We start from the raw sequence: 26,311 nt of genomic DNA, 5'->3' as shown, positions 1-26,311 counted from the left end.
CCGGGGAAGGAGCGGAGCGGAGGCAGAGGGCAGCCTCTTTGCAGCAAGGGCGGCGGCCGCGAGGAAGCCCCCACCCCCACGAGTTTTTTTTGGGGGGGGAAGCACCACCTCTAGGGCCTGCGGCCGTGAGACCCCGCGGGGAGCGGCGCTCGGTCCCCGCCACCCGCAGCGCTCGGCTCCACGACTCCTGCAGAGGCCGCCCTCACTGCATCTTCTCTCGGCCGCGTCTCCGGGGCCGGCGTAAGACCCTCCACGAGTTCCCTCCCCTCTCCGCCCCCCTCCGGCCCCCGCGCGGGTGGGCGCTTAAAGGGCCCCCACCCCCACCGCGCGGCGGCTGCCGAAAGAGCCCGCCCCGCCTCCACCAACCTGGCGAGCAAGTGCTAAGGCCCCCACAGCCTGCGGCTCAGCCCCGCGGCCGACAGGCCCCCGCCTTCCCTGCCCGGGCCGCGCGGCGGGAAACGCACCCCGGGTCCTCGGCCTTCCCCGACGAGGACAGACCCGTGGCAAATCGCAACTGCAGGGGCGGCAGCGGACGCCAGGTCGTGGCCATCGTGGGCACAGCCGGCTCGGGTTCCCGCGGCCAGCAGGCGTAGGTTCCCGCGAGGGACCGCCTCCCCACTCTCCCCGCCCCGGGAAGGCTGCGCGGCGCCCGGGACTTCGGACTCGCCCAGCAGCGCGCGAGCAGGCAGGCAGCCACCGGAGCCGAGCGCGGGCGGAAAACGAAAGCGCAGGGCGGGTCGCTGCCGCTTTGTCTCCGGCGCCGCGGGGCCGGGCGGGAGCGAGTCAGAACAGCTGGCCCTGCGGGGACCGAAACCGCACAGGCTCCCGCAACACGCAGCCTGGCTCATTCACCCACTCATGCCCTCGTGCCCTCATGCACACATACGCGTGCATTGAGGGGAAATTACTACATTCAGGCTTGCAAACTCACACCCATGCGTGAGTGGAAACTCACGCACACGGCGCTCAGACACGTACGTTCCCACTAATGCATTCACGCATTACATAGCAGGCCCACAGAGCTTAAACGTGCACCAACTCTCACGTGTACATCAGCCGCGCTCGTATCTGAGCCCACACGTAGCCAAGTTAACCTCCTCCCCCCAAACACACACACACACACGCACGCACACGCACGCACACACACTCACTGAAAACCCGCCTATTTGGCCCCGCAGCCCCGGTGTCCCCACTTTCCAAGAGCAGGTTCCGATTTCTCGTAGATGGTAAAGGCCCTGGCAGGAAGTTTATACGGCTCAATGTAAACATGTTCTGAGGGATTCTCTAATAATAATAATAGAGAATTCCGCGTGCGCGGGGGGAGTTGGCCTAATGCCCCTGTGGGTTCGGCCTGCCGCCTCCTCGGGGGCCTCTGACACTGCGCGCCAGGCCAGGTTCCGGAACACAGTCTGCGGCGGCGGCCCTCACGCGCCTGGCTGCCCACAGCAGAGGGCTCGCAAGCACGCCTTCCCCGCCAACCCCACGGCACTGAGGTGCGGGCTAGGACAGGGCTGGGGGCTGGGGGCGCCGAGCACGGCACAGCGCAGGAGCCGGGCGCGACGCGGCACGCAGGGACCCAGGTGAGTGCTGTTTGCGCGCAGACTGCGGGGCACCAGGCTGGGCCTCCCGCCAGTGCCCCGAGTCGGGTGGAGGGAGGTGAGGGGTATGTTCGCGAGGCATCGCGAGGAGCCCAGACGCCTTGCCCTGGCGCGAACTGGAGTGAGAGGCGTGTGCCGGGCTCGGAGCGGGGCCCGCGGCGCTTTTCAAAGCCCACCACCGGCCTCTCGCGTTTCTCCGGCTTCCTTGTCCCCTGCTAATCCCCCTCCTCGTTCGCTCGCCTGCAGCTTTGGCGGGAGACGTCTCATCGCCACCGGGGCGCCTGGCATGTCCTTGCGAGGAAGCTGGAGGGCTCGCCGGCGCTGTCTGCCCAGCGATCGCAGCCTTCCCCGGCGGAGCCGCGCTCGCGGAGACGGGAGAGTCACCTTCTGCGCTGCGCTTCCGCCTGGCTCTCCCGGCCTCGGCTCCGCGCGCGGGCAGCCCAGCCGGCCTAGGGAAAGGGTGAGTGTGGGACGTGATTGCTTTGTGTGTCCGTTGTTTCTTCGCTCAGGTAGACGCGCACTGGCAGACGCACCCTCACCTCACTCAGTTCAGCCAGCACCCACAGACCTGACACACTGAGCACCGCGCACCGCCTCCAATACATTCCCCACCACCACCACCACCAAGCGACACCCGGCACACAGCTCAGGCGCCCCCCACCCTCTCACAGACGCACAAGCCTGCCCACCGCTGAGGACACACTTTCGGTTAAGTACACACATTCCTGCACTGCGCGTTCACCCCAGTACAGCCAGCTGCACAGGCACACACAATCTCACGCAACCTCTCCACGCGCGCGCACGTCCACGCACACCCGCATTCTCACATTTTTTTCCTCCATCACTTTTTTTTCACCCCGTCAAACGGCAGCTGCAGGCAAGGAGGCCCCGGCAGCGCCGGGAGGGAAGCTCCCGCGAAGGGGTCGCTACCGCCAGCTGCTGGGAGCACATCTGGCTTTTAGAGGAGATGCGAGCGGGGGAGGCTGCCTGCTCACCAGCCAGCCACGGGAACAGTACTCCCCACGGCTCCCAGAAAGTGATAGGAACGCCTCCCTTTCTCTCGCTCCTCCTCCACTGACCAGGAGCCTCCAAAGTGAGGGGCCTCTATAGAGCATGATGTTGGGGGGCCCTTTGTCCAGTAGCCCCCTTCGCTCGGAGGCTCTCTCTAGTTGGGAGGGGCTGCGGATTTCATCTTGGCTCACCCCCAGATCAGGCTCCCTCCCTCCTGCACATCCTTGTCTCTCACCAGCTCCCCTTGGGGGGCCCTGTGTATTTTGGGGTGAAGGAGCTTCTGCCTTCCTGGGCAGGAAGTGTGGAGTCGGGCCCCACCTTGCCTCCATTTATCCCTCAGATTCTGACAGCAAACCAGACTCAGCAGGGGAAGGACAGCAGTTACCTTTTCCATGGAGAGGGGACCAAGTGGCCTTGGAGCCTCAGGAATGTGGCAGATGGAGGCTCTCTCCCAACCGCTAATCTCCACCCCAGCAGGAGATAAAGGTGGGGGTTTGAGAGGGAGGGGAGGAGGAATTAGTTCCCAGCTCTGTAATTTGGGGGCGAACCCCCCTCAATTCTGGGAAGAACAACAGCCATAGAAAGGAGAGCTTCTTGATATGCCCAGAGACTACGCTCTTGGCTCTCAAGATGCCCCTGAGAGGTCCCTGACCTTACATTTTTGTGGTGGGGAAACTGAGGCCTGGTGAAGACGTGGCCTGAGTCAACCAATGATGTTAAGCAAACAGGTCTTCATCTTTCCTCTCTTGTCCCAAGAACAATCTATCATTGTATTTTACCCTCCCAGACGCCTTGTTGCAGGCTGAGAGTAGGGTTTAGAAATGCTCTGAGGCCCGGCATGCCCCTGGCTTCCCAGGCCCAAGGGCACAGAGAGACCTGTTGGAGAACTAATGGGGATAAAATAATAACAACTGCAAACACAATGTTAATAGGACTTATGGATTGTCCACTGCGCCTAAGTACTGATCAGCACCTTATTAACACCCCCCTTGGATGTTCTTAACTTTTCTCTGGGCTGCGAATCCCTTTGACAAACTGTTGAAAACTACATCTCACCCTCCTCCCACCCACCCCACACAGAAGTCGCATACCTACGACGTTTGTAGAATGATTTTCAAGATTACACCAAACCTATTAAACTCACCATCCAGGGGTGGGAGCATATCCACAACCCTGTGTGCGACCTCCCATCCATTTATCCATGAACCCAGGACCCTGGTTAAACACCCCAAAGATATTTTTTTAATCTTCACAGAAGCCTCTACGAGATCAATATTATCCCTTCCTTTACAGATGGAGCTCAGCGAGGTTACCCTATGTCCCAGGTCACCCTGCAGAGACAGGATACAAACCCAGGTTTGACGGCAGGACAGGGGATTTAAGCCCCAGCCATAGGATGAAAGGGCCGGCGATAGACAAGGCAGAGACCCTCTCTCTGCCTGCAGATTTGGAATCGTGGTCAGGATTTGGAGGCAGCCTCCACCATGCAGGGATGTTACATGAGCTGTGTGTGCCTCAGTTTCATCTTTTGGGGGCAGCAGTTGTTGGTGGGTTTATTTTTCCCCAGCTTTAGTGAGATATAATTGAAACATAACATTGTGTAAGTTTAAGGTATATAAGGTATTGATTTGATACATTTATATGTTGCAAAATGATTACTGCCCCCAACGTTAGCTGCCACCTCCATCCCTCCACAGTTACCATTTGTGTGTGTGTGCCCGCGAGCGTGTTCAGAGCGTTATTTAAGATCTCTTAAAAAGATTCAAGGATGTAATACAGTATTATTAACTATAATCACCATGCTGTAACTTAGTTTCTTCATCTGAAAAATGGGATGAATAATGACACTTTTTTCTTCGGGCTGTTGGGAGCATTGGGCAAGACTGTGCAGAGAAAGACTTACACTATCCAAACAGACAGAAACAAACAAAACCCCTGGGGCCCAGCTTGAGGGGCAGTTGGAGAAAATGCAGACTGGGATATGGCAGATTCCGGCTCTTAGCTTAAAGATCGATAAAGACACCCCCCCCCCCGTCCCAAATCAAATCTGCACCCAAGCGCCAGTCCCAGGAATCCCAAAATGTGGGGAGGGGGTGTAAAAACAGACATGCCTGCCATGTCTCCCACTCCCCAAGCCCAAGGTATTTTTACTGGCTAATTGCTTAAGTGAAGCCGCCCGGGCCGAGAGCGCGCGGTAACCCGAGCAGGGAACCAGATCCAGCTTGGATTGTGCCCGGCCCGCCTCGCGGGCGGGGGCAGAGGCGGCCGCCGACCACCCACCTCGAGGGCAGCCGCCCTGCCCGCTGCCTCCCCAGCTCTGCATTAGCACCCGGCCAGCGCCAGCGCCTCCCTTGCCCTGCTCCCTCGAACCCCTTTCAGACGATGTCCAAAGGCGATGCAAGGTAGTGTGTGGGCTGGGCCCCAGACCCCAGGCGGCGCTGGACAGTAAGGGAAACCACCTGGCCTGGGGACATTGGTAAGGAGCCCTGAGGGGTTGGGCTGGGACATTTGTGGGTCAAAATGCAACCTGGGGGCAGGGCACTGTGGGGAGACACATCAGGGTTGGGAGGAGATAGGACATTCCCTCTTCTCTGTGCACACAAGAAGTGGGATATTTCTCTGCAAACTAGATGTGCTCTCACATGCGTGCCCATTTGCAGAGGGGCGAGAACCGTGGAACTAGAAAGGCACCAAGTAGTGTCCGGCAGGCACGAAAATGTCAGGTGGGTGGACAGTGTAACGGTTGGGCACAGAATAGCCTGAGGTTTGTGCGAATATGACGCGTGTCCTATGCTAAGCATTATAGGAGGTGGGTAGAGTGCAGTGACTGCATGTGTAATTCATATTTTAAGATGGGGATGGAACAATATAACACAATATGTGTGCAGGATATGCGAATGCAGTGTGAGGTGTTCCATCCCCAGAACATTATAGAATGTGTATAGGATAACAGGTGATGCACATGGAAGGGTTTGGGGGTGTGTACAACATAATGTGATCCAGATACAGGATACTGTAGCCTCTGAGGCCCATATAATATAGAATTACACAGACTGTTGTGGTGTGTGTGTGTATGATATCATGAGTTATATCGTACATGACATCATGGCGTTGCAGGAACATTGGGAAATATGTCCAATTCGATGCCTGTGGCACAGAACTTGATGGGGAATGTGGTGACAATGCAGTCTGCATCCTGGGTACAGCATGTTGCAGAGAGGGGTCTACCCCGGGGTGCTCTGTCCACCCCAGCTCCAGGCAATGTGTTTACAATAGAGCAAGGCTAGGTGAATGAAAGGCTGTCAGGAGATGTGCAGGCGCTGGAACACGCAATAATAAAAAATGCAAAGCCCACCCAGCTAATGATGATGGAGGGCTGACTGTGTGCTCTTCTGAAGCCCCTGAAGGCAATCACTGGCTCAGGAAACCCCAACCATAACCCTGTAAAGTAGGTTGTTTTGATCTTAGGTCCCAGGGAAGCCAAGTGACTCTCCCACTTTATTTTTGTAACGTAGGAACAACTTTCACGCACTTCGTTGTGCTGGGAAGGGTGGGCAGTTCTCAAAGTAGTATGGAGACATGGGGACAGTGAGTCTTCCCCGTGGGTCTTGAGAGGCTGTGAGCGCCGGGCCCTGTCACCCTCTATCTGCAGCCGGCCCAGAAAAGATGCAGAAACAACAGAGAAGTATAGAAGGCGCCCTGAACCCTGGGAAGCCCCAGTGCCTGGGTGTACCAGGGCCGTTGGGAATGCTCCTCATCTGTGCCGCACACCCACATTTTGGAATGCTGTTCCCACTTGTGCCCCACGGCTGCCCAAGTAAACTGCAAACCAAGGCAGTCCCATTGTTCCTTTGTGTTAGTTGCAAGATGGGTTCTGGGGCTTCCTGAGACTTTTCATGGGGATACCCCCCAGGTGTGGAGGACAGAGAGGCAGCACCCCGGGACCTCACCCATCCCTGCCACACGCCCTCGGCACCCACCTGTTCAGACCACCAGGGCCACATTTGGGGAGCAGCGGGGACAGGGGTTATCCTTGCGCCAGGCCCTGGCAGGTTCATCTCCCTGTCAGCTGTACATTGGGGAGAGGTTCAGATTTTGGTCAAGAAAAAGAAAAAAAGAAGGCTCGTGCTTGCACTGCTGCAGTCCTCAGTTTGCCCCCTCACTTGGCCCTTTTACCCAAAAGCACACATTTTCCATGACGTTCTTCAATGAAATATTTGACAACATCGCAGCCCAGGAATTTACAGCCCTCTTCCCCTGTGAAATTTTTGGGAGTTTTCTGGCATTTGCAGTGCCTGCTGCTGTAAGAAGCAGAGACCGCTCCAGGGACGTGGAGCGTCCCGCGGCTCCCATTCCAGATGCCTGGCGCGCCCACAGCTCTCCTTCCCACAGAGGCAGGCTCCAAAGCATCCAATGTGTTTATCCCCGCTGCCTGGACAGCTGGGCTTGGAAAGATGGCGAGAAGATGTTCCTTCCAGCATGGGGGTGTGTGTGTGACGGTAGATTTTGTTTCTGAGGAAGGAGAGAGAGTGATGCCCAAAAGGTATATCGGAGAGAAAGGGACTGTCGCTCAAAGCGTCTTCTTCAGAGGGTGGGACTCGCAGTGAAAACGAGTCCTTCTCAGATGGGGGTAGGCAGCGTAAAGAGAGAAGATGAAAATGAGTTCTGTCTGACTTACAAAAAAAAAAAGGACAATATAAATTAAATTTCAGGGGCCAGGTATTTTCTGTTTCTCAGATTTGAGGGAGAGATAAAATAAGACAGACACACACACAACACGCAGGGAAGAGGGAGTTAGAACAGAGTGAGATCGGGGAAATGAGGGCCAGGCAATGCAGGGAGGTGGGGGGAACATGCCCAGATTTGTTTCTTAATCAAAAGCAGCAATTTGCTCCCATAAACCTGCCAGTGTGTAGGTCTCCATTTAGAGCTGGTAATGCTCTGTATATTCCCTGTTTAGAGGAGAATAGAATTTTGACAATGAAAAACGTATTGTTTTTAGGGAGAAAAAAATTGTTCATCCCTACACGGATGAAAAAGGGAGGAGAGAGGAAGGGGTTTTACCTGCCTGAGGTCAGGACCCATTGCCCACAGTTTGCGGAGAAAATGGAAGTGACAGCCTCTCCCACACCTTCCCCAGGTCTAGTTTGGGTCCTTTTGTCCCAGCCGGGTTGCCCCAGGGCCCCCTGGAAGGATCTGCACCGTTTTGCTGGGCCTGTTTTCTGCACAATTTATTGGAGAGCCAGCTCTTATGTGTATGTGCCATGGGTGAAGGTGACACAGCTCCTGGGAAGTCAGAGCTGGGTAGAGCGCTAGGCCGCCTGCCCTGTGCTCTAGAACAGAGAAGCACTGATGGTCAGACCCAACCCCTTCCCCAGAGAGAGAACCAATGTCCAGTCATCAGAATCCAGAGACATCTGGAGTCGGAGACACAGAGAGCAAGGTGCGGAGAGAGACACACACACAGATGGTAAGAGAGTCAGAAGTTTGCACAGTGAGGTGAGAGAGCCAGGAACAGGAGAGCAAAGCCAAGGGGGAAAGAGAGACAGAAAGGGAGAGGGAGACGGAGAGGAAGAGGGAAAAAGAGAGGGAGAGGGAGAGAGAAACCATGGATAGACAAAGTCCCTTGGTCTGCTGGGGGTGGGGGGCAGCACCCAGAAAGGTATCCACTGTTGATGGGGTCAGGCAGGGAGCCCCCTACCCAAGGGAGGAATGTGTGCAAGAGGGAGCCAGAGACAGAGAGGGACTGAGAGGGAGAGGGAGAGAGACAGAGACAGAGAGAGGAAGAAAGAGAAAGAGAGACAGGCAGAGACAGAGGGAGAGAAAGAGAGGAAAAGAGAAAAAGACAAAGAGAGGGAGGGAGACACCCTTCTCTCCAGGCTCCAGGCTCTTGGGCTGGCAGTGGCTGCTCTGACACTGCAGTTTCTCTGGGTCCAGTTCTCCTGGGAGTGGGTCCCAGACCTGCTCCCCTTTAGACCTGATGTGGGGCTTTCCCAAGAGAGTCCGGAAGGGGCTTCGTGGCAACCCTTTTCAGTGTTTGTGAGTAAAGCCCCATGAGGCCGTGTGCAAAGTGGACTGAAGAGTCCCTTGGCAAGTGATTTAACCTCTACTTGCTTCAGTTTTCTCATCTTAAAAGGAGGATACGTTCAGTACCATCTATAAAGCTGGCCTGAGAACCAGAGGAGAAACACGAAGTGCTCTGTGCAAGGTCTGGTGGGAGGCGGGAGATGAAGTGGGAGGGCGCACCATTAATGTGAACCATGGTGCAATTGTTAAACAACAAACAAACAAACCCAAGAGCAGTTAGGAGCTTGGGACCTGCCTGATTGAGACTTGGTTCCACCGCTGTGTGGCCTGGGACTGGTGGCTTTACCTCTCTGTGCTCTGGTCGTCTTATCTGCTGAACAAGAACAGTGACAGGAGTGCCTCCTTCTGGGTAGTCAAGAGGATTAGATAAATGAGTAATTGTTGCCCTAGTTGTTATAATTGAGGGTGCTTCCTCACGGGTGTTTGGGGTACTAGGGGATGAAATTCCTCATTCCCTTCTGCCTGCAGTCTTGAAAGCCTGGGGGTGTCCAGCCTGTGGACTTGGCTTGACATGACCAAGGATTTGGTGGAGTGAACAAAAGCAGGGGAATCAGTTTGCGTGGGCCTTTGGACAAGTCCCTTCTCCTGTGGCTCTGTTTTTGCCACCAGGGAATCACTCCCACCCTCATCCCCAGTGTGGATAGGAAAAGTAGCTCAACATCCTGGCACCAATTTCAGGGAGCAGAATGTCGCGTTGGAGGGGGAGCCTCTTTGGAGAATATGACGACTCACAGCAGACTTCCTGACACAGGGAATGTTGATGAAGTCTGTCCCCCCAGCCCCAACCAGCCTTGGTCCCTGCGTCAACAGAGTCCTTCAAGGGCTCCCTGCTGACCCTTGTGGGGTGACCACCTTGCCCAGGGCCCAGCCTGCCAAAGACCTGGATTAGATTCCCACCTCCCTGCCCTCTCTGCTGTGTGACCTCTGTGCAGCTTCTTAACCTCTCCGAGTCCCCTTTTCTCGTTTGCATGATGGTGAAAATATAGACATCTCTACCCTAGGGCTGTGTGAAGACTAATCGAGAACAGCATTGTCGTTAGGAAATCTCTGAGCATCGACGGAGTGCCAGTGCTCATCTAGGGCTGAGCTCATTTCAGAGACAGGAGAGCAAGGCACAGCGTGGGCACACAGTGAGGGCTCATAAATATGGGACCAATTGTAAGACACTCGCCTCCCTCCTCCTGAGGGCACCTGTGGGGCCCCGACGCTGGGCCTCCATTGACAAACCCAGGAAGAAGAGGAAAGACGGTCGCCCCCCCCCTTAACTCAGAGGCTCTGCGTAGTGCACCCCCAGCTTTCCCCGGAGAGTAATAAGAAAATAACAGTCTCCAGCCTGCGGTGGGTCTCACCCTATAACCCCCCCACAGAGTGGGGGTAGGCAGAATCCTAGGCCTCCTGGGAGGCCCCACCAATTTGTACTCCTGCTTCCCGGTACGGTTCCCCAACAGTCCAGTTTCTGAGAAATGGCAGGGAGGGTGGGTGGTGGCCTGAACCACTCTCCTCACCAGGCTTCCCCTTGCTGAAGTTAGGGCTCATTTAGTCCCTAGGCTCTCTCCTCCTAGGGTGCTCACGGAAAATCTTTCCTGCAGCTCTTTTTGTGGCACGAAATTGGGACAAGAGGATTTATAGCAATGCGGCATCAGAACAGCCCCCGGCTTAGCTGCTTGGAGGCCCAGGGGTCCCTGTCCCCCAGCAGCAGACCTCCGAGTGGAGGCCCCTGACCCACCCAGCCACTAGGTCTCTACCTGGGGCGATTAAAGAGCCCCCATCCAGTGGCTTCTCCTCACGCCTAACGCTTAGAGAACTCCTTGCCGTTTAAAACGCGCCTCCGTCCCTTTTTACTACTATTATTTTTGCCTCTCGCTCAACGTTCACCTTATTACAGTGAACAGTGTTCCACCCTGTAGAATTTAAAAATCAGAGGTGAAAACATAAAATCGTCACTCAAACTTTGCGGTCCTTTTATTTTGAAAAATATTTTCTCCATGCTGGAGTTACACCAAATCTTTGAACAATTTGATCACACACAGGTCCTCGCATGGGTTCGTTTTAAAAAGTCATTTCTTTGGGGCACTTCGTTTTCATGTATGCACTCCATTTCTTTACCCCGGCAGCAATTAATTCTTATAATTATTTTTCTTAATAATTAGCAATTGATTACCTGCAAAATTCTATCCCTGGCAGGAGAAGATGTGTAAGACCCGCTATTTTAAGAAGCATCACCCTCAAAATATTTTAAGCATTTTTGTTATATTCCCACGGTCAAAATCGATCCTTTTATCTTGCTTCTCCTCCCACCTCCTTTTTTGCTGTTAAAGTTTGAGAATGACTTAGGTCCACGTGGCAGCTGTAGGCAACGTGTCCACGGGGTCACCCTCCCCTCCAAATTAGGCTAAGACCCATTTAATTCGCCATGAACACTAACTCAATTAGGAATCAAATTCGCTTTTAAAAGAGACCAGTAATAAGTGTCCCAACAGCCCCTTCACCACCACCACCACGTTTTTCTCCGCGTTTCTGCAAAGCAGCATTTTCTGAAGGATTTCATTTCAGGGTAGCTGCCCTCCACCACCCCGACCTGCTCTCTCTCTCTCTCTCTCTCTCTCTCTCAAAAGCAGCTGAGACTCACTCTGGTTTTTCGAGTCTGACTCAAGCGTTCTTTACGTAGCCTCTCAGAAAAGAATTGGCAAAGGGCTGGCGTTCGGCCGAGGCGGTGTATCTGCCTTTCGTAGGAAGTACAGGACGCGTTTCTCTCCGCGCGGACCAGGTCCCCACAGGGCTCTGGGTGCGCCACCCCCGAAGGTCAGGGCTGGGCCCTGGCTGCGATGTGGCTCCGCGTCCACCCAGGCCCTGGCGGCCGCGGCGGCAGGAGGGTCCGGGCAGACCCTCCTGGCTACTGCTGCTCTCATTCAGCGACGAAGCAATAGTGGAAACCGCGGTTTGGGCTAATGATGGGTTCCTCTGGCATGAATGCGGTCTTTTATTTCACTTCGACCATCCCCGGGGAGGGGGTACTCCCCTGGGCGCCGCGGCGAGGGACGCTGGAGCTGCAAATTCGAGAGCCCTCAGTCTGGGGAAGGGTCTTAGGAGGTGGGGACAGCGAGTGCCCCTTTCTCATTGCCTTGGCCCGGCCTCGGTGGGAGCCAGGGGGCATTTCAGCCTCCTCCCGTGCGTGTCTGAGCTGAGGCTGGGGGGCAGGGGGGACTCGGGGCACCCCGGCGCAACGGGGACTTGTGCTTGTGGAGAGGTGGCTTCTGGAAACCAAGTCCGCGCGTTGCGGGCCCCGACGGCCCCCTGGACTGTCCAGTCTCGGATAACTGCTGCGGTCGCCGGGCACACGAGGGAGAAGGGAGGATAGGGAGGGTCTGCACTCTGGATGAAACCTGGTTACCGCTAGAGGGTGATGCCTAGACCGGAATCTAAGGTCCACGAAGCTGGGGAGCCTCGACTGGTTTTTCCTTTTTTTCTTGCAAAACCGGGAAACGCACTTAAAGTGCAAGATTGCTTGGGACGTGTCTATACGGGTAGTGAGAAGTAGCGGACACCAAAGATTATGCAGTAATGTGAGGGGAAAAAAAGCACATCGGACTCGGCTCCAGGTACCATTCCTCCTACGTTGTTGGGAGCCTGAATTATACGGGCAACTAGCTCTGTTCTCCACCGGCCTGTACCCATGTAGACAAAGCCTGGAACCGGGTTACTAGATGAGTCGGGCTAATTTCCCATTGCGGTCTCCAAAACCCGATTTTTAATTCGGGCAGTAGCGGGGAGACGAAATGCGGGTACGGAAGGGGGCAGAATAGGGCGAAGCTCAGACCCAGGACTCCTGGATGACTTTAGAGAGCTCTGATCCCTGCCGGGCCCTAGGGACACGTGCACACGCACACGAGCAGTGTGTGTGTGTGTGTGTGTGTGTGTGTGTGTGTGTGTGTGTGTGTGTGTGGAGGTGAGAACCAGGAACCAGGACTATTTGAACGCGGACCCTGGAGGCCGACGCACCCACGAGAGCCGCCAGGAAGTCACTGCGTTCACTTACGTGGACCGCAGAGAACCCCCCATTATTGCCCTTCCTCCAGCAAAAGCCCACGCCAGCAAACCTAGGCCTCCGCTCCAGGCTGGAGGTCCCAGGCGGCGTGGACCCCGGTTCCCCAGCTCCTTCTTTTCATCCCCGACAAGCGTCCAGCTCAAAGGAGACTTTGCGGGTTCCAACTCAATTAGCTCGCTGCGGAGGCCGCCGCCGGCTACGAGCTCCTCCTGCAATTAGGGCCGCGCGGGCGAGGGCGGGGGCGGGGGCGGGGGCGCTCAGGTAAAGAGGAACAAATTTGCCTCGAGGCTTTATCTACAAGTGGCTTAACTAGGAATTTACGTTGACAACTCAGCACCTCCATCGGGGCTCCGGCAGCGGCCAGCTGGGATGACAAGCTGCACTGTGTCTGTGTGTGTGTGTGTGTGGGGGGGCGGCCTGAAACTTCAAAGCCACCCAAAGGGGAGCTCAGCCCAGGCGCGGCGCGCGGCGTGGACCTGGGCGCACCGGGGCGCGCGGGAGGGCAGGGGGTCCGGCGGGCGGGCAAGCGGGCGGGCTGGTGGGCGCTGGGCCGTCTTTCCTGGCGAAGTAGGTGGCCCTGTATATTTTTGTTCAAGTGGTGTTTATGTTAATGAAAAAAAGGATGGAATTACAAACAGCCTGCCGATCGCACTGCGGCCACCGGGGACTCGCGTCCCAGGCACAATCAAAGGGCGCACAGGTTGGGCCCGCTTCGGACCTTTAGCAGAACCCCTACTTCGTCTGTATGAAATTGTGTCTCCTCCCTCCAGCCCCCCCACACATCGGGAACTCTGCTTGGAATCATCCTGCCCCCTTATCCCGGCGACCCGCAGTAGCACAATCAGATTTCTGGATAAGAAAAAAAACCCTAATTTAAGTCCTGCAGCGCCCTTTTGAAAACGGCCCCCTGGTAAACTCTTTTGGGACAGTCCAGTGGGGTAAAATCAGTCTCCTTCCTCCCCTTGACCGCCCGCCGTTCGCTTGCTTTTCTTTTATTTTAAAAATAATACAATTCTCTCTAGCTTTGACGTTCGCTTCCTGTAATGGATGACTTCCCCCCTCCCCCGCACCTTGGGGAAAAGCAGTTGGCTTTCCGAAGGCCGCTTCTACTCCCCCATCCCAAGAGAAAAATCTTTTTCTCTTTCTCAACACCTACCGCCCCATTTTTCCTCCGTGGATTGGAAAGGACCGCGGCAGCACGTGTGTGATTGTTGCCTCCTTTTCTTTAGTAAATGAGAACCCGGAGAAGGAAAACCGGGACCCCGCTGGAAAGAGCTGCCGATCGCAGCAGGCGGGAGAGATTCCCACCGCGCGCAGGAGGCCGGCAGTGGCGCTGGCGCGGGAGGGGCATTGCCGGGGCTGGGGCAGCCAGGCAGACACCCGCATTATGCCCCGGGGGGTCACCGTCGCGCATCCTCTTGGAAACGCACTTGGCCACTTGCAAACACTGTGCGGCCGCGTCTCCACGGGCAACGTGAGACGACGTGAGACGGAGACTGAGGGCGGCTAGCCCAGTGGAAAATTCAGGGCCTTGTCTAATCTCTTCCTAGAGGACATCGGACTAGGGCGATTTGGGTTTTTTCATTCACTGTCGCAGCTCTTCACCATGCTGTGCTCATGTAGTCGCTGCTCCCTCCCTTTCCCATCAGCTCAGCTCCCGTTTAGGTGCACAGGGTGCCGGCTGCTGCAGATAGAAGGCAGCGCCTAGAGAACACCCCCTCTGGGGTCTTCCAACCTGGCCAGCAGGGTCTACCAGCAACGTTGCGCCCCACCTTCCTGGGTTTTGCTTCTCTGCTTCCCTCTTCACTACAAAGCAGATTCATTACTCAAAAACGCTTTGAAGGCCAGGCTCACCCTGACCCGGTAACCCAACTGGCACTTGAGCAGTAAAGAAGTAGAGGGAACCAAAAAACCAACGAGCTCTTGAGAAAGAGGGAAAATCCGGGATAATTACCGGGCAACAGAAGAAATCTGCATTCAGCCTTTCTCTCCCAGGGAAGGAGAGTTGTTCTTAGGATGATTCATTCTAACCCCCAGGTTTAGGTAGAGAGCTCACATGTGTGGGGGCGAGTTACACCGTGTTTCCCTTTCTCCTCTGCCACCTCGGGGCTCCATGCCAACCCTTGGAAACTGAGGCCGGACACTGTGAGGAGGCTGGATTCTACGATTCCTGGGTCTTAGGTGATGGGGAAAGTGGAGCTGTTCTGTGTGCGTGTGTGTGTGTGTGTGTGTGAAGTTCTTAACTTGAGATCAAAGGGTCTTGAGGTGGGAGGTATAAATCTAGGTATGTGGGTGCATTTTGGGGACGAGAAGAGCCGTAGCTTTCAGCAGCTGCTCGAAACTCCTATCCCTCCTCCCAAATAAGAACCACCAAGATCCAACAAATTGGGCCTAAGTCACGGTTTTGGGCACCCCCTTCTTTGAAAGAGCTGCCATTTGTCAAACCTGTGTGTTGAGCTGATATGACCCTGATGGGTTTTGTAGCTTTGACATTGAGCAGCGGAGAGAAAACATCCAAGAGGATAGAGACAGTGTGTGGACATGTGCAGCACCCTGCGAGGCTGCCGGCCTGAATCGCCCCCCCCCCCAGGCCTTGGGGGTCACAGACTCCAGCTGGGCCATGTTTTCCCTGCAGAAGCGCTGTGGTTGCAGGCCCAGGGCAGGAGACCAGAGCATTTGCTTCACGGAGTCCCTCCCCACTTGCTGCCCTGCTCCTCTCCACGTTGTCTGCCAATGCACGCCAACATTTTATTCGCTCACTAGCCTTCAGCAGGTACCTGGCCGTTCTCTTCCCTGGCTTCCCTTTCCTCCGTCCTTGCCAGTGGGACTGAGACAGGGGGTTGGTGTTGGAAACACTTCACGTCAGTGTTTTGTCTGTTGCGATTGGTGGTGAGGCAACTCCTGAGCCAGCTGAGTGCCCAGTTATTGTACCTTGCATTCTGCCTGTGGGGGTAGAGGTGACTTTTTTTCTGGAAAGCAGGGCGCTGGGCCAAAAGACAGTGAGTCCGATGAGGGCTGATCTCCAGGGTTAACAGTCACCCTTATCCACCCACAGGGAAGCGTTCCAGGGGCAGCCCTGGCCAAGGACCGCACCAGCCGCACTTGGTTCTTGAGCCTTGGCCCATCTTGGCGGCCTGGGCACCGTGGGAGCCACTTTCTTCACTGGCACCACTTTCTCCAGGGCTGGGGGATGCCAGACCTGAGCCCTGAGCTGCCTTTGAGCTGGCGGAGCCCCTCTGCCCGTCCCAGCCATTTATTCCATCCTGCAATTAAACCCAAGGTCAAATATCTCCTTAACAATGCTATCAAGCCAGCGGCTCATTATGGCATATATTTAGCCATAAACTATGGGTTGTCGCGAGGAGGAGATGAAAATTATTGTGTTCTGGGAATGAATCCTTTTAGCAGAAACCAGAGCTGTTATTTACCAGGGAGAACTAAGTACAGACTCCGGCTTCCAGGCGACCCCAGGCAGGACGAGCAGCTTCCAGGTCCTTTCCTGCGTTGCCTGTACCCCCACCCCAGACCTCTAAGGGGCATGGCCTCCCCACTGCTTCCCAAGGCTCCAAAGGCACAGCCTCAGGGCATACTGGGCCGCCAAGGAGCAACATCTAAGTGGGCAGGAGGGCGCTTACATCCACTGTTTGGCCTCAGCTCCCAAATTTGGAGTTCCCACGCAGCCCAGCTCACTTGCCTGGTTCATAGCGGAGAAAGCCTTTGGTAGGGTTGTATAAAGGTGGCATGGCAGCCATGCAATGGAATAGTCTGGAGCTTGGAGAGGTCTACACATCTGCAGTGGGACATCTACAGTGGTTCTACTTCTGTGCAGCCGTGGGTGGGTTACCTAGTCTCCCTGTACCTCACGTAAAATGGAGGAGAAGTCCTACTTCCTCCTACGAGGCTCAAGAGAATTAAATCAGATATTAATGTGAAGGCTGTAGCCCAGCTCTTGACTCAAAGGGGAAGTTCAGTAAATGGTGGCCAATGGAAAAAACGATGAGGATGCCGGTAAAAAATAACTATGGGCTGCTGAAGTGAGTAAATGAATGAAGCCACTTGTGTAAGAGGTTGTGGGAGCTTTGGAGTCCAGTGTTGGACACCCCTAAGTTTGAATGGGGCCCAGACCACCACCAGCTGCGCCCATCAGCTTGGGTAATTTATTTCTCTTGTTCAGACGGCAGGATCCTCCTCTTTGAACACTACCTGACTCAGAGTAGCTAGCAGTAGCGGAGATGCTGCGGGATGATGTCCTGTGCAGAGGTCCACACAAGAGAAGATGCTTAAACATTATCTCACCCCCTACCTTGCTCTTCTCCAACATTCTGGATGTCAGGGTGCCGCTGGTCAGAACCAGAAGCTTCCAGATACACGGGTGATGCACAGCTTGACCCTGGTAGTTCTGGGGGGATGGAAATTGCATGGACTTAAACCACCACAAATTTAGCTTCTCAGGAAGTGACTGGGTGACCCACAAGCTACAGATATTTGGACAAATGAAAAGAGGGAGTGCCCAGTCTAAATGTTTGCCCAAGGCCTCTGAGGGAGTAGATTAATCACAAGGCTAATGCCCTCCCCCCTCCCAAGCAGGGCAGGTGTGTCCTAGAGGAAAGGGGCCGTGGTCCCCATTCCACTGGCCAAGACCCAACTTTCCTGGCTTCCAGGCTGGGCAGGACACCAAAATGTCCATCCTTTCCCCATGGATGTCCTGTTCAGAGATCCTGGGAGCTCCTGTCAGGTAGATGTGGGTTGTATTGGGGCAAAAGCAGATCCCCCAGACCTCTCCTGTTGAAAACACAAACACACACACACACACACACACACACACACACACACACTCCCACTCACACACACAGCCAACACTGACCCTTAGGACACCTTCACACTGTCCTGTGTGCTGTCCTTTCAGCTTATGCTTTGCCTTTCTTCCACACTGCCCATTGGCAAACAGCAGGGAGTCCTGGGGGTCCTTCTGAACTTAAGCCCTGGCCAGGGGACGGGTGCCAACACTCTTTCTTCATCTTTACACGTCATCGCCATTTCTGGAAGTGCTTGCAGGTCTGAGAGGGAAGCGCTGGACGGCATGATGATGTCGTACTGTCACTCATTGCTGTATGACCTTGACCCGATCCCACCCATTTCCAAGCCTCTGTTTCTTCTTCTGGGAAAAGGGGATTCTGTGTGACTCTCTAGAGGCCAGGCCTACCTATGACATTCATGGGGTGACCCTCCTTCTCAGTTGGATCACCTTATCTCTCCCTAGGGCACCACCCCCATGACCGCCCCCATCAGCTTCACGAAGCACGCACCAGGTGCTTCATGCGCATTTAATCCCGAGATGACTCCGGGATCCAGGCTTCTCGGATGGCTCAGTGGCTAGGGCAGGGACACAAAGAGAAATTCAACAGATTTAATCATATGGAGTTCCTATTAAATGATGTTGCCATATGTCGTTTTTGTTGATTGAGTAATAGAAATATGTATGTGATTTATTGCTCTAAGACAACGTGTATTGAGGGCTTAAGTTTCTTTGGGCTGCACATGTATTACCCAGGAATTCCAGGGGGTGAAGACGAGAAAGAATGACGCAGGCAGCAAAGGCATATACGCATGGCTGGATGATTCTGCTCAGATTTATTCGCCTCAGGTGGGTTGTTGAAAAGCACCTCCTTGGACAAACTTTGGATTGAATCAGAGACGGATTCTCCGTGCAATGCTGGCGTCCTTGCTACTGTTTAGGTTGTTTTGTTGCTGGGAGGGTCTCCCTTCAAGATGACAAATGCATTTAGCCTGACATACTCTTGGAAGCACACTGCCTGTTACTCATGGCAAACGGCTGCCCAAAACTTTTGTTTCATTGGAAGAGTACTTAACTGTCCGGCGAGCCGGCTGCTCCAAGAAGGAGCCCCAAGTACAACACTCCAATTGTGTCCTTCAGGGTCTTGAAATTGCAGTTCTTGCAAAATCTACGTTCCTTCTGTTAAAAAATGTTGTTTCTGTGCTTTCTTCCCCTGTGAAAATGAGAATGAATGCCTTTCTTGTGTCAGGCTTGCTCAAGCGGTGGAGGAAATCACAGAAAATCCAGAAGGATTAGGCTAACTTAGACAACTTTTTCCCTTTTGGGATCATATCTGGGTCTGTTCTCTGTGTTTAACGGATTTCTACAGCTGGCCTGTAGGGAGACTGACACAGAGTGCAGCAGGCATCCAGCCACAGGGAGCCCGCATCGCAGTTTGGCAAACCGGGCAATGATACCAGGACAATGGTGTTTACGGAGTATGATTCTTATACGTCAGGCACCAAGCTGAGTGTTCGCTTATCTCATTTAATCCTCAAGTCAGCGCTATGAGGGAGACTTTGAGATGATTATTCCCATTCTACAGATGGAGTCATGGAGGCCCAGACAGTCAGGACGAGTCCAGGCACACATTTCTGAGTGGTAGAGGCAGGGGCTGACACGGCATCCAGCTCTGGAGTCTCTGTCGTTAGGGGACCTGGTTCGTCCACACATCTCCGCCACTCACACCGAACACAGATACAGGGTGGGGACTTCTGCACGTGTAAGATGAAGGCGCTGTAGGTGACAGTGCAGGAGTGTGGAGGCTGGCTTGGGTCGGTGTTAAGAGAAATTGCCTAATTTGCATACTAAAAATTGCTTTCTAATAAGTGTGTAGGGGGATGTTCTGAGTGTGTTTTAGTGTGTGTGACACATCTGGAGCATCTGTTCTTGATAAGGGCACATTTCCAAACAGGATTTGTGAAGAGGTGACTCAGATTTGAAGACAACTTCGGGATGTGAAATGTATCATTTGACCAGCAATGGCATCACCATCAAAACCATCTCTGTCCTTGTCTTTTAAAGATTCTAAGTGAAATATGTACAGATAGGATTGGCTTCAAGATAATCTATGGGTAAACGGACAGGGGAAGGGGTAGAGGAGAAGAAACAAAATTGGAAGTGAGTTGGCAAATTGATGCTGGGGCAATGGGAAGATGGGGTTTGGTTACGGTATTTACTTTGGTATGCTTGGTTTTATATTTATGGCAAAAAAAATTAAAAAAAACAACATTAAAATCGGCTTTCTTCAGCTCATAGGGACCAACACGGCAGGGTGGGGAGTCAGACAGTGAGGATGCACAATTTACTGGGTATAAGGATGAATTAAACACACACACACACACACACACACACACACACACACACACACACACACACACACAGGAATCCAGGCGTTTAAAGCTAGGAGGAAAGTTGAGATGGCTTTGTTTCATTGTCCCATTTTACAATGAGAAATATGAAGACCAGAAAGGCTGAGTGGTTTACCCAATCTGGCAGAGCAGTGTTAGTTAAAGGGCCAGGACTAGATTGCATAATGACACAGACTTCTGGTCCTTTTCTTTTGTTTTGCTTTTTTTCACCATGTCATGTAGCAGAAGGAAAGAACTTAGTATTTGCTATTGTGTAAAATCACTGAAGCAGGCAGTCACCCCATCTTATACCCACCACCACCTGGGTAAAACGATGAGCAATGCAGTGAGTCACCTGGACATTCCAGATATCTGGATGCTTCGTGGTCTTGTGGCTGGAGTCTTCCATTTTCTCAGGATGTTAAGGGAGCTGCTGAAATATCCCCCAGTGACTAGACACTGCGCAATCCTACCCTCTTCATCTTTTCAGACATTCTCGTCACGGCAGATGATATGACACCCTTGAAGCCTTTTACATAGAGCGGGACTTAATGCGAGGAGTTAGAGGCTTCCAGCATCACCAGACAGGCTGGAGTGTCTTCTAGCTGGGCCACCAGAACTGACTCTGGAACAACACAGAATTGACCTGCCAAGAGAGCGATGTGTTTCCCTCAGACAGGAAGCAGGAGGTTGCCACTGGATCTACTGAGTTCAAGAACACAGCTATGTCTGCAATCCAGAGTCAGGAAGTCACCACCCACTTGTCTCTTGACTCCCCAAAGCAGGAGACTGGATACTGGAATGTTGCTGCAGAAAACCGCGAGTCTCCCTGACTGCACACCTGCAGATTCCAGCTGGGCTCTGCTCCAGGCTGCCTCCCTTTTGCCTCTCGGTCTTGGGCAGCTGCATTGCATTGGCTGAATCTCATGCCCATCCAGCACGTGGGCTACAAGAGATTCTGGGAAATGTAGTTTTTTGGTTTCCAGTTCAGGAAGACACATAAATAAAGGGGAGTGGATGCTGGAGCCAATCATATCCAACACAGGTCCTTTCCTGTGTCCAGAGTGGGCTCTGTTCATAGCACTGGCCAAGCACTTGTCCAGCTGCCTGGGATTAGCTAGGGGTGTCGGCCTCTGTCTCCAGCATCTGGCATTGTGTCAAGCGCATACTCAAAAAGGACGTACTAGTTTTGTATTTAGTGTCATCCGTCCATCCGCTATCTACCCATCTATGCCTTCAACAAGCATTTACTAACACCAGGCATTGCACTGGTGGTTAACAAGAAGCTTTCATTCTGGTTGGGAGAAGCACACGATTAACACCAAGAAGAGGAAAGCATCAGGAAAACTAATTCCAAATAGAGTGAAGGACAATGAAGAAAGTAATACCAGGTAGCGAGACTGAGTGTGAGAGAAAGGAGAGCACATCTGAAAGGGTGCCATTTGAACCAAGGCCTGGATGACAGGGAGTGGGACCATCAGGAGGAAGCGCATTCTACCAGGAGGGAACAGCGCGTGCAAAGGCCCGAGATCCAGAGGAGGCCAGTGTGGCTGGAGTGGGGGGAGGACAGAGCAGCGGGGGCGGGGAAAGTAGGAAAGGAGGCGGGAACGGTAGGCAGGATCCAGGGTCTGGGTCTGGTCTGATGGGCCATGGAAAGTGTGGATTTTATTCTAAACGTGACGGTCAACCATTGAAGGTTTATGATGAGAAGAATGACATGATCTTTTGGTGGTTTGAAAATATGTCTGCAGATTCTCTGATGCTCTTTCTGTCAGAAAGGCTATAAGGTCTATATGCCCCTCCCGTGAACCTGGGCAGGCCTTTGTGATCGCCTCTACAAACAGAATATGGCAGAAGTGATACGGTGTGACTTCTGGGCCAGGTGGAAAAAGGAGATTGCTTCTGTCTGCCTCTCTCAGGACACATGCCTTTGGAACCTCTGATAGCCTTGTAAGGAGTTGGCTACTCAGAAGCCCCTGTGCTGGAAAGACCACGTGGAGAAGCCACTTAAAGATAAGAGAGAGACCCAGGAGCCCATCCTACTCTCGTTCCTCCCCACCCCCGCTGTCGAGTCTTCCCAGCCCAGGTGCTAGATGTGTGAGTGAAGAAGCCTTCAGATGACTCCAACCCAGCCCCCATGTAACTGACCACATACGAGACCCCACCCCAGAGCTGCCCAGCCCACCACTCCCTCTTGAATTCCTGACTCACAGAGACTGTGAGAAATATTAAAGCCATGACATGTTGGCACAATTTGTTATACATCAATAGATAACCAGAAAGAATTTGATTTACATTTTTAAAGTAAACTTTTTATTGAAATATGACTTATGTACAGAGAAGTCCACAAATGAGCTCAATGGGTTTTCTCAAAGGCAACGTGCTCTATAAGAAATGTGAAGATCAAAACGTACATCTCCATCCCCAGAAGCCCCTCATCCCTCTTCCAGTCACTGCCACCTCACAATAGACTGAATTGTGTCCCCCCAAAATGCATATGTTGAAATCCTAGCCTGCAATGGAATGGTATTTAGAGGTGGGGCCTTTGGGAGAGCCAGTGAATGGAACTGGTGCCCTTATAAAAGAGATCCTCTAGGGATCTCTTTTCCTTGCCCCTTAGGCCACGTGAGGACACAGAGAGAAGGTGCTGCCTATGAACCTGGAAACCAACTCTCACTAGACATTGAATCTACTGGACTTCTTGGTCTTGGACTTTCAGCATCTAGAACCATGAGAAATAAATGTCTGTTGTTTAAGCTTCCAGTCTATGGCATTTTTGTTATAGCAGCCTGAGCTGACTGAGACAGACCCAAAGGTGGTCACTCTCCTTACTTGAGGCCGCAGAATCCTGCCTCATCTTGGATGTTGTATAAATGGAATCATACAGAATGTACTCTTTTGACCCGGTGTCTTTCCCTCTGTACTGTGTGTGCAATGCACTCAGGTTGTTGCAGGGAGCCAAAGTTCATTCATCTCCATGACTATGTAGCACTCCGTCACACGATGCGACAAAAGCTCTTTGTTCATTCGGCTATTGAGGGACACATGCTTGTTTCCAGTTTGAAACGATCATCCATAATGCTATTATGAATATTCTGGCACGTCTTTTGGTGAACATCTGTATGCATTTCCATTGCGTATTGTCTCTGTATCTCTCAGTGTGTACGAGACCATCCTACACTTTAGTGGCTTAAAGCAATAACACTTTTCTTGTTTCTCAGGATTCTGTGGATGGACTGGGCTCAGCCAGGCAGTGCTTCTGTTCCACGTGACGCTCAATTATACCAACTAGGCTGGCTGCCCAAGCTGCTTGCTCTCCTGGCTGACAGTGGGTGCTGGGAGCTCAGCAGAGATTTTGGACCAAAGCACCTCAGCTCTCCTCCCTGTGGCCTCACCATGTGGCTCTAGCTTCCAATAACAGAGTGCCTGGATTCCAAGAGGGAGGAAATAGAAGTTTTCAGCCTTCTCAAGACCTGGGTTCAGATGTCTCAACCCTCATTCTATTGGCCAGAGCAGTGAGAGCGTCGGCCTGGACTGGAGGGAGGGAAATGTGCTCCATCTCTGGAAAGGAGGACGGACATGCACCTCAGGGAGAATGGCGCTTTTGGGAACCATCTTTGGAGCTTAGGATGTTGATTTCCACTTGAGGATGAGCACTCTTGTTGCTATGGAGAGGGAATTGTGTGCTCAGAGTTCACCAAGACTTAAGAATCACCTTGGGGCCTTCCTTATCGTGACCTCAACCTCTGTATTAAAGGCCAGCCCTCCCAAGAAACCCTGGATGTGAGCACTGAGTAAATGAGATTCAACACCTTCCCATGGCCTGCATTCTGATGGATGGACCCGCGAAGTTTGCTTAGTTTTGGTCCTGGCTCCTGTTCCTGGCTTGGGTTCCCAAGAGCACACCTTCCTCCACAAACCAGAGTGTGGTTCCTCCATAGAAATGGTCTACACTTTACCCCAAACACAGATCCTGAAGCTCCATGCAGATGTGAGCAGTTTAGCGCTAACTCTGATGTTTGTCCCGTATGGCGCGATGAGGACATTCACCAGCATGGGGCTTGGAGAGCCTAGAGCAGGGGCCACCTGAATGTTCCTCTCTAGGAGAATGGATAGGGACACAGTGGATTATGCACCCAGTGGAATACTACGCCACAGTGAAAACTGTATGAAGATACTCACAGCAACATGAACAGATTCTAGATACATGCCACCTAGGGCCAGGGTGCAGGCTGTGTAGCACCATGAGGGTGAGCTCAGACACTGGAGCTGGAATGTGAGGGATCAAACCCCCACTGCCCCACTGGCCGTGACCTTGGGCAAGTTACTTACCCTCTCTGGGTGTTTGCATACTCAAAAATATGCAGGCAGGAAGGTAGGCTCACCGCATGGACGGTTGCTAGGAGGAGGAGGGAGGGGGCACAAACAGACTGCTGAGAGTTGGCTGTGTGTATGGTAAGTTGCTGGAACCCGACAGAGACAGCATGGCTAGAGACAACTGTACCTCCTGGGACAGAACAGATTCATTCCTGTTGTTCTGGCTTTTTACCCAGCTTAGGCAAAGATGGGCAAAGAAAGCTGTTTTACAAAAGACAGAGACAGACACACAGAGAGGAGAGTACCACGGGAGGCCACAGGCAGAGGCCACACACTGATGGAGGTAGAGATCAGAATGATGCCTCTTTATGCCAAGGATCGCCAAGATTGGCAGCGACATCAGAAGCTAGAAAGACACGCGAGATGGATTCACTGTTGGAGTCTGAAGAAGGAACCAACCCAGCTAACACTTTGACGCCAGATTTCTGGCCTCTAGAAATGTGAGAGAAGAAGTTTCTGTTGGTTGAAGTCCCCCAGTTACTGGTAGTTTGTTGTGGCGGCCCTAAGAAACAAATGTAGATCTAGATAATAAAATATATAGCATTATAAGTCACTGAGCAATGAATAAAACTCATTAAATTGTGCTGGTTAAAAAAAAGATATATCCATACATTGTATGTGCTCACCACGATAAAAATCCAAGCTTGCATAGGGTTCCTCTTGTTTTAATTATTTCATTCCTTTAAACAACAACAATGTGGCTAAAACAAACAGAAAAAAAATTTTTTTCATGAAACAAACTGAAAGGGTTCAATGACTTAAATGGATAAACCATCCCACCAGCGTAGAAAACAGGGTTTGGGCTCTAGACAGAGTGTGTGTGTGTGTGTGTGTGTGTGTGTGTGTGTGTGTGTTCTGTGGGGTTTGGGGTTTTGCTCATTTTGAGGGTAGAGAATGGGAGCCCTTTCCGAGAAATGCTCACCAGCCTGTTCAGTCTGGGCTGCAATGTCAGCTGCTCCCTGACTGGCTCTGCGTTCGAGCCTGGTGTGAAGGTGGCTTTGCCTCCTGAGGTCTCCCTTGGAGCCCAGCTGCAGGCAGGAGCCTCCACCCTCAGGACAGAATTCCATCCTGGTGACCATCTGTCCCTGAGTCTCAGGACACACCAGTTAGAACTTCCACGGCTGGCCCTCCTGTGGGGAGCAAAGAGCACCCATGTCTTTAAAAACTCACCAGCGTTCCGGGATTCCTGAAACATTGGGCATTCTGTTCTCAGCACTTGCTGTGTACTATTCAGTGAATCCCCAGGCACTTCTAGGAGGCCAAGGCCATAAAATTATTATCTTCATCCCCCCACTGTACAGATGGGAAACTGAAGCAGAGAGGGTGAATCACTTTCCCACATTGGCACTTGCGGGATTAGAGCTCCAGCGTGCCCACCACACCCATCCTTCAGCGTGTGGCTCCAGAACCTCTCGAAGCCTAGGGAAGGGTGAAGAGGGGGCAACGAGGGTCTCAGAGGGCTTAGAGGGAGCAGCCCAGTGGATTCATCCTTGGCTCTGCCTCCAGGTGTCCTCAGGCCTGGCTCCTTTCCAGCTAGATTTCAGCTGACATGTTGCCCGTGCAGAGGGGCTGCCCACTCTCCAAGGTTCCTGCCCAAGCTCTCACTGACACATAGCCTGTTTTATTTCTGCACTCACTTGTCACGGCCTACAGTTGTGCTATTTGTTTAGAGTCTGATGCCCCCTCTGGGAAGGCCATGTCCTGAGGGCAGCAAATGTTCCGTCTTGTTCCCTCTGAGGTCACTTCCTCGGCACTCAGGCAGTGCCTAGCTCCGATACCCTGGTCCTGTGTCCTTGTGGAAGGAACACCCCCAGGCGTGGGGCACTGATGGAGGCGCGAATCGGGTCCCAAAGTTAGGAATCTGGAGAGAACGTGTGCAAAAGTAACTCCAACAACTGCTGACATTTGTATGGCACCTACTAAGTGCCAGGCTCTTTTCATGGGGCTCGTAATTGAACCCTCAATGAAAATACAATTGAGATGTGGGGAGGCCAAGTCACCTGACGCG

At 53.1% G+C, this 26,311-nt stretch overlaps 1 protein-coding gene across 1 annotated transcript; it reads left to right on the top strand.

Moving 5' to 3' along the window:
- The first annotated feature begins 40 nt into the window (after window positions 1–40).
- On the top strand, window positions 41–24,957 carry LOC308490189 (uncharacterized protein). Its single transcript, XM_081032102.1, has 4 exons — window positions 41–1,580; window positions 1,845–2,058; window positions 2,950–3,095; window positions 23,148–24,957. Exons 1-3 carry the CDS (start codon window positions 1,333–1,335, stop codon window positions 3,091–3,093), a joined length of 606 nt encoding a protein of 201 aa, XP_080888228.1. The 5' UTR covers window positions 41–1,332; the 3' UTR covers window positions 3,094–3,095; window positions 23,148–24,957.
- The last annotated feature ends 1,354 nt before the right edge of the window (window positions 24,958–26,311 follow it).

Source organism: Rhinolophus hipposideros (genome assembly GCF_964194185.1).
Source record: "Rhinolophus hipposideros genome assembly, chromosome: 21".
NCBI lineage: Eukaryota > Metazoa > Chordata > Mammalia > Chiroptera > Rhinolophidae > Rhinolophus > Rhinolophus hipposideros.
The sequence above is the reverse complement of the archived record's forward strand: the minus strand, read 5'-3'. Positions and strand labels throughout refer to the sequence as shown.